The 8,381-nt window shown below is 39.4% G+C and overlaps 1 protein-coding gene across 2 annotated transcripts; it reads right to left on the bottom strand.

Annotated features, from left to right (window-relative positions):
• Positions 1–2,131: 2,131 nt before the first annotated feature.
• Positions 2,132–8,064, bottom strand: LOC138238132 (E3 ubiquitin-protein ligase TRIM69-like). 2 transcript variants are annotated; one of them, XM_069188141.1, is made up of 7 exons: positions 7,524–8,064; positions 7,151–7,201; positions 5,854–5,874; positions 5,448–5,468; positions 4,247–4,264; positions 3,194–3,220; positions 2,132–3,074 (listed from the first exon to the last, which is right to left on the bottom strand). In XM_069188141.1, the coding sequence occupies exons 1-7, from the start codon at positions 7,798–7,800 to the stop codon at positions 2,533–2,535; spliced, it is 957 nt and encodes a 318-aa protein (XP_069044242.1). In that variant the 5' UTR covers positions 7,801–8,064; the 3' UTR covers positions 2,132–2,532. The 2 variants fall into 2 exon arrangements, with proteins under 2 accessions (XP_069044242.1, XP_069044243.1); XM_069188142.1 differs by having other exon boundaries at positions 7,533–8,064.
• Between the last annotated feature and the right edge of the window lie 317 nt (positions 8,065–8,381).

Raw genomic sequence — 8,381 nt, 5'->3', positions numbered from 1 at the left:
AGATTTCTCGGGGTTGTCTACCATATAATAACTCGAAGGGGGAGAACCCTGTGGAGGCTTGGGGTACCTCTCGGATGGCAAATATCAGGAGAGGGAGGATTAAGTCCCAGTCTTTCCTGTCGGCTTGCAAGACCTTTTTCAGCATCTGCTTCTGGGTTTTATTAAAATCTCTCCACCAGCCCGTCTGTTTGTGGATGCTGTACTGAAGCTCTCAGGAATTTTATGTTCAGGAGTTTAGCTTTCTCTTGCATCAGGTGTGAAGTGAACTGAGTTCCTTGGTCAGTTAATATTTCTTTCGGCAAGCCAAAACAGGTGAAGAGATTTACCATCTCCTTAGCGATGCTGGTGCTGACGGCCCTACGTAGAGGTATCGCCTTCGGATACCTGGAGCGTAATCCACAATTTCCTTTCCCCCGGAGGCACCACAGTACATACCGTTTGAATGTTAGACTGCTTGTGTTCCATATGTTTAAGTTCCTACTTACAAGTTCTTAATCTCACTTCTGTGTGTTTAGCAGGTGTGATTAGCCATTGTGACCTACATTCTACATATTTCCACTAAGCGTAGATTCAAATGAAACAGCAGATATGATGATGCAAATGCAAGTAATAATAATGTTATTGTTACAGCTTTCTGTATTGTGAGAAGGAGACCTTCTACAAAAGCAGAGCTCCACACTCTCACAACCAGACTCCAGCACACAGCTGCCACCCAGCAGATTTCATGATCTTTCTGACCTACTGCAGTGCAATCAGTATCATTGCAGAGATGTATTTATAAAATATAAATGAACCCTTTTCATTTATTTTTCTTTCATGCATAGATCACGGTTCATACAGTACAGTATACATATATACACATATATCATATGTGCCTTCCTCTAAATCGTTTACTAAATCCCTTTATCATTCCTTCTCCTCCTCCCTGGACTACGTGACCCCTTCTCTCACTAAACCAGCTCTTCTCAGCGATCTTTTTCAAAACTAGGCTTTCTAACCCCCGCCTATTACTTTACAGATGTCGTCATTACAACATCATTCCTAAAGGATTTTGCCTGAAATTTAACACTCTCCTTGGACTCCAACACCACCGAGAGTAACACTAAAAAATGTTTACAATAATTTTCGAGGAAACTAATGCTTTGTACCATTTTCTCCCTCAAATAACAAATTACCCTTTCTGACAACAACATCAAAGTACTGTAGCTAAGGAATTTTTACAGTTAACAGCTCCACATCATCCCTTTATAACTAATTTCATCAGATCTCTTAACTCCAAACTTCCTCACCGGAGAGAAGGATAAAAAACTTAATAATTAAAGACTTAAACTTGTCTTTTTATGACCTTGATCAGCAGTTATTCCTCCACTGGAAGGGGTAAGGCTTTAAGACTTGATTACATTAAAATATTTACTTGCAAACTCAAAAGCACAGCTGTTACCTTGCACACACTGCATTGCTGTGGTTCAAGTGAACTATGAGAGGACCCTTCATACACTGCTATCCCGATGGGCCTCCAGGACTCAGAGACCAGTGAAAAGCCCTACTGATCCCCACTTTTAATCAGCACAATTAAAGTAGCTGTGTCATTCACCACTGCTGGGATGGTATGGGGTGAACTGTGGCTGATTGGGCTCAGAGACCAGTGAACAGGCATGGGTTTGTCTAGGCTGTACAAGAGGAAGTCGACAGAATCCCACAAGACAGCAACTTCAGAAACCTGGAGAAGATCAGGAGTCCCAGGTGGGCAGTGTGAGTGAATTTATCAGTGACTGTTGACACACGCCGCTGACCTGTGATCTTCACAGGAAATACTTGTTGAGCAACCCAGCTGATTACAATGTCAGAACACCTCTTTTAAAACAGATTGCTGGAACAATCAACTGTGAATTTACAGGACTTGTAAATGATGTTTCTTTGGATGCTTAGAATACACAGTAGTTCCTTGGACAACTGCAACGTGTAAATATTTTTCTTTGCATTTTAAACCTATTTTGATAGGTGCTGTTATGTAATAATTTTCAAAGAAATCTCTGCATTTGCTTTAAAGACAATTTTGAAGACTTCATCTGTAAAATTAAAGTAGAAGAACTGATGACAGACATTTTTACTCTACAGTACAGAGGTCACATTGTAGGCAGAGGTATGTGCTTTAATTCACCAAGTGAAAATGGAGCTCGAGTAACAAAACTGATGGGTCTGTTATGTTTTGCAAAATAATACTATTCCAAACTACGGCAAGTCAGTGATTCCAATTTTTGCAGCCTTCATTTTTTTATTAGCAACTTTGAAAGCATAATGATTTTCATGAAAATGGCTGACAGCATTCATAGATTTAATAATTCCATGTTGCTTATGGATATTGCTGATCAAAATGTTATTTTTGTCACTTTCACAAGCTATGGTCATGTTTGTAATGCTTGATCCTAAAGCTGCCCATCCCATAATAATTCTCCCAATCTGTGGCAAGTCAGTGATTTCAAAAGGCACAGCAGTTATTATACATGCTGTCCCTCCTATAGATGTTGTGTTTCACTCAGGGGGACTGACAGGAGTGATGATCAGAGGGGCTGAGTTTTTACCCCCATCATTGGTACAGGGGCTGAAGAATGGGTAGATCTTCTCCCTGAAGTTGCAAGTGAACGTATAAATATGAGACTCCTCCTCCACATTGTAAAAGGAGACCTGCCCCCCCTCATAATCCACATACACCCCCAGCTTCCGGGGCCTCATGGTCAGGGGGAGATCGAGAGCAGGGATTGTGCTTACTGTGTACGTCCTATTTCTCAGTCCCAAAGTCCAGAACCCATCCTCAGTGCTCAGTGAGATCTGCTTTTTCCTTTTGATGGACTCTCTGACAACTCCTAAATCCCACTCAGTCTTCTTCCCAACCTTCACCTCCCAGTAGTGTCTCCCTGAGGTGAACCCATCCTTTCCCAGGACATCTACACAGGAAGTAAATCTCTCTGGATTGTTGGGGAGATCCTGTCGTATGTCACCATCTCTGACTTGTTTTCCATTCCTAGACACAATGAGGCAGGGATGAGCTGTTCTGGGGTCCAGAGTCACGTCAACTATGGACAAGAAAGGAGAAGAGTTGATGATGAACAGTGTTAAGCAGTCCCAATGTACTGAATCTATGTTGTGTATTTTAGTGAGATTGATGAATGCTTGAGAAAGCAAATAGTCTCACCTGCATTCCTACGTGCACTTTCAAATTCTGTAAAGAGAAAGAAATTATAGTTTCAGAAAAACAAATGTAAAAAGATGTATGTGTCCACCTGGAGATAAAAACAGCTGTGTCTTCACTGCTGTCTGTGTTGAGATCAGGTGTGTGAACAGGTGTGTCTTCACTGCTGTCTGTGTTGAGATCAGGTGTGCAGCAGAGTGATCTTGTGTGTCAAGGTGAGTATGTCCAGCTGTGACATCAATGGCTACATGTAATGGGAACACTGTACTGTATAATGTGTACATCTACATGTGATTTGCATGAATCGGAAATCCGAGGACCTGACTCTATGTGGTAATTAAAAATTACCAAGGGTGTTTCTCGAAAAGAGTAGGGGTGTTAGCCAAGTGTCCCAGCCAAATTTCCCCTGGCCTTTACCAATCATGGCCTCCTCATAATCCCCATCTCTGAACTGGCTTCATCACTCTATGACTGCTGTCACATCATCCAGGTGGGGCTGCACATTGGTGCTGGTGGAGGGGAGTCCCTATTACCTATTTAAGTGCAGTGTCCAGAAGAGCCTCTTTACGTGTAAGGATTATTTATTTATTAATGAAAAAGAGCTGCCTAGCAAATATCAGGAAGAGTTTTTATTTGGGGAGATGGGATCTAGAAGATCATTCAGACTCCTGGGACAGTAAACCTGCCCCCCCAGGTGGGGATATTTCAGAAACTCCTCCCATAATTGACTTGAACAGAAACAACCATATTGATGCTGATTGCATGTCAATGGCAGTACTTTATCAATTCGTTACAGAGGACAAAGAAGCAGAATCTGAGAAAACTATTCACTAGGACAGCCACTGATGTCACAGCGGAGAAGAACATCTCTGAAATTTAAGGGAACAATAAAAACAAGACATTTTCAAATATGAAATCCAATAATTGTGTTAGATTCTAATCCATGCAGCATCTAAAGAAATATGTATTAAGTATACAGGTATGGTGTAACTTACTTAGTAGAACACATCCAACTGAACCTTTTTGGCTCAGTAATATGAAACATATTTTCCTTACCTTCAGGTCTGCATCTTTCTGTAAAAATAAGAAAAAAGTAATCAGAGAATTCATTGGGAGGTAATTTTTTCCTCACCCTCTGCTGGCAGGGAGATGGCAGTGAGCTCACTTTCATTAGCTCACATCACATGCAGCCTGTAAATATTAATCTTTCAATTGATACTGAGCCCTGAGATACCAACAGCACAGGCACACACCACTGCTGTCACTACTGCTGTCACTACTACTGTAACTATGGCTGTCACTACTATTGTCACTTCCACTACTGCACTACTACTGCTGTTACCACTGCTCTCACAAGTACTGTCACTAGTAATGTCTCTACTGTCACTTTTACAATAACTACTGCTGGCACTACTAACACTATATACTAATACTGTCTCTACTGCATTTACTGTATTGCTACAGTCACTGCTGTCACTACTGCCACTAATACTGTCACTACTACTGTGAATACTGCTGTCACTACTGCATTACTATTGTCACTACACCCTACTCTCACTACAGCACTGCTACATTGCAATAACACTGCTGTCATGGCAGTAGTGAAAACAAACAGAATGATCTCTGTGTTATTACTTGAAATTATGAAGAAGAATTAAGACCAACACAGAAGATTAACTCATACTGAAGAATCTATTTTCTTGATGATCATGTTGTGTATAATTGGAAAAAGATCTTTTTCTTATTGTGTTTTTCTGCACTGTTTTTTTTTCTTCATTTTCTTCACTGAAAAACTTAACAGAATGTGTTATTTTAAGTTGTTGTTGTTATTATTACATAACAGTATAACTATCTGAATTATTATTTAGAAAATAGTTTCTAAATAACAGTAAATGTATTTGTAGTTGATTAATATTTCACTCAGCAGGGGAACCTCTGGTATGTAGATGATGTTGTCCTGATCACTTACAGATCTAAGTTGCCAACAGTTGACTCTGGTCATCATACTACTTACATAATAATTTTAGATTTTAGATGTCTCAATTTTAATATTATCCACATAATCACAGGTAAACCATCCCCAGACACCAACATCTGTTTAGTTTAATAGTTTCTGAGCTGGTAATAAGGCCGGCAAGGTGGAGCAGTGGTTAGCATTGATCCTTTCCAGCATTGACTGCATTGTGTGTCTCTGTCCAGTTAGTCTGCTCTTTCAGGAATCCTGTAAATGAAGTTCTGCAACACTTTGGCTACTCACCCATGTCCACAGCAAGCCGGCCTGCAGGCAAAATAGAGGAAAGCATGTGTTGGACGGGTTTTAATATTTATTTAAACTGAGATTCTTGTTTAATGAGCATACAGTTTGATTACTAGACTGCTCTGCTTGTAAGTCCCTACTTATATTGAAAATCTTGAAAAAATATCTCACTTTTGTTTAGCAGGTGTCGGAATCCACTGTGACCTACATTCTATACAAAGTTTCCATTAAGTGTTGAATCAAAGGAAACAGCAGATATGATGGCATGCAAGTACAAGAAAAAATAGTGTTATAGTCACAGCTTTCAGTGTGTACAAAAGAATCTAGCATGTATCTGTTTAAACTTATTGACTCAGGAGAAAACTAGCAATTTTAAAGCACAAAGACACACAGGCAAATAACTTACACAGTAGTCTTGGAAGCTCATCTGCAGGTGAAACACAAAAGTCAGACAGGTTTATTTCCCACTTTAGCAACACAGACCTATTCACTGCTTTTTTTTAGAGGAATAGGATGGTACATAAAAGTACAAGAAATGTACTGTACATCACATTATAATGCTAGTGTAAATGTGCAACCATTACATAAAATGTTTGGAGCTGTGTAACATACGGCATAATGCACACTTCTCTAGTAATTTTTGTCTAGTAAATATAAGCATCTGAACAGCAATTAAATTCCATTATTGAAGTTATTCCTTGTCTTGTTACCAATCTGTTGCCTTATCTGTTAATGCAAAAATGAAACAAGGTCAGAAAAAAAATATAAAGGAAATCATATCAAGGAAAAAATATCAAGGAAAATATAAAACATGATAAAATATATCAGTGCTGAAAACTGTAATTGCACTGATGATCTGTAGCATGATCAGCTTAATATTGTAGAGCAAGACATGCAGTACTACTCAAATCACTACTTCTATCATGACTACCACTACTGCACTACTACCGTCACTACCCTCTGCAATCACAATTGTTATTGCTGCTGTCACTACTTCTGTCACTACTACCACTTTCATTATCTCTACTACCACTACCATTCTCAATGCTACTGTACCACTACCACTGTCTCAACTACCACTACCATCATCTCTACTACCACTACTATTGTCTCTGCTACCACTACCACTGTCTCTACTACCACTATTACTACTACCTTCTCCAACTGTGCCAACGTGCAAGCCCATAACTGTGTCCAGCACACAAAAATTCATGTCCGTTACAGGAAACAGATGCCTGCTTATTCAGCCTTATACTGTAGGTACTAATGAATACAGCAACAGTTTGACAATATCCAAAAACCAAAAACACTTTGCTAGAAGTCCAGCAAATCGATCTCTAAGCAGCAGAGATATAGAGCATAGAGACTTAATAGGTATTGTGTTACTGATACAGGTTTGCAATGTAAAGCTGAGAGTCTTGGGAATCAAGGATCAGATCAGAAAATAATTTTGTTCTCTCAGTTCTCCGTTCCTCGTTATCCAGGTGGATGCTGCACATTGGTGGTGGTGGAGGGGAGTCCCCATTACCTGTAAAGCGCTTTGAGTGGAGTGTCCAGAAAAGCGCTATATAAGTGTAAGCAATTATTATTATTATTATTATCCAACACATTGTGGGAGGATGGCAGGTTCAGACAAGATGTGGCTTCTCTTCTGAAATACTGAGAATATCCCACCATAGGTTACCAAAATGTTAAATACTCACCGTCCTCATCCTCATCTTCATCATCATCCTCGTCCTCGTCGGAAGAGTCACCTGTCAATGAAAATCAAGTATGGGTGTAACACTGATGACTGCAGTAACAGTACGGAGCTCCACACTCTCACAACCAGACTCCAGCACACAGCTGCCACCCAGCAGGTTTCATGATCTTTCTGACCTACTGCAGTGCAGTCAGCATCATTGCACAGGTGTATTTATAAAATATAAATGAACACTTTTCTTTTGTTTTTCGTTCATGCATAGATCACGGTGCATACAATACAGTGTACATACTGTCTACAGTATATCATAGTACTTAGATTTAAACTATTCTGGGAAGTAGAAAACCAAAACATAAATCTGACTTTAAAATCACCTTTAGAACCATGTTCCATCTTGCTTTCCAGATCTGAAGCGATTTTGTTTTCGTGAATGCTACGCAGAATTTTAATTGTGTTTTCAACTGCGCCATGTTCCTGATAGACAGCAATCAGACGTGTTGCCAGGTCTATAGTATCATATTCGGTGACTTCTGCTCTAGGGAACTGGCCATCTTTTCCCATGTCAATGAGCTTCTCCTTGAATCTCTTCAACCTGTCTGAATCCAGACTACCCAGGCTGTCGATGATCCGGTCCTTGATGGTTGAGCTCATTTTCTATAAATCTCTTCTCCAATTCCTCTGTGGATATTTATAGTACAATGAAGCAAAGTCTTTGTAAAAACGTTTAAGTCCAGCTACTCTCTTCAATACCAATGAAAGGAAAACTGAGGTGATTTTAAGCAAGCTGATACGGTACAGTGTCAGGAAATGTTTGTCTCCTGTCTTGTCGTCTCTCCTTCAGAGTTCTTCTCTGTGGCTTTGACTTGCTGACATCACTCTTCAAACCTGCTGTTTCACAAGTGTGTCTTGGGGCGGGATCTTGGGTACCTTTTATCTTCCCTGATGTACTTAAAAATAAAATGTTTACTTATCTAAAATACCTTTCTAAATTCATTGATTATTTTTCAACTTTAAGAACATGATAAACAGTTTTTTTACTGTTTCCATTTCTTTGCATGCCATTAAACAATTATTACATAATTCCTTACAATGATAAACAAGAGTTTTGTTTTCCAGTAAAATAAAGTACAATAAGAACAAAACAAGTGTTAACTGTTACAAAGTCCAACAGTGTGTCCAACCCCTTGCAAAGGTTCAAATTCTAGAAGAAGAAATACAACCTCAGTCTAGTT

This window comes from Lepisosteus oculatus, chromosome 4 (genome assembly GCF_040954835.1).
Source record: "Lepisosteus oculatus isolate fLepOcu1 chromosome 4, fLepOcu1.hap2, whole genome shotgun sequence".
In the NCBI taxonomy this organism is placed as follows: domain Eukaryota; kingdom Metazoa; phylum Chordata; class Actinopteri; order Semionotiformes; family Lepisosteidae; genus Lepisosteus; species Lepisosteus oculatus.
This window is presented reverse-complemented; position numbering and strand designations above follow the sequence as displayed.

Bases quoted from the DNA above. Each gene is read 5' to 3' on its own strand.
- LOC138238132 (XM_069188141.1), bottom strand. From the start codon at position 7,800: ATGAGCTCAACCATCAAGGACCGGATCATCGACAGCCTGGGTAGTCTG. The intron at 5,469-5,853 runs GTAAGTTATTTG...TTTTGCCTGCAG, and splicing joins TGAGCTTCCAAGACTACTGT to GCCGGCTTGCTGTGGACATG. The intron at 3,075-3,193 runs GTGAGACTATTT...TCTTGTCCATAG, and splicing joins AAGTGCACGTAGGAATGCAG to TTGACGTGACTCTGGACCCC.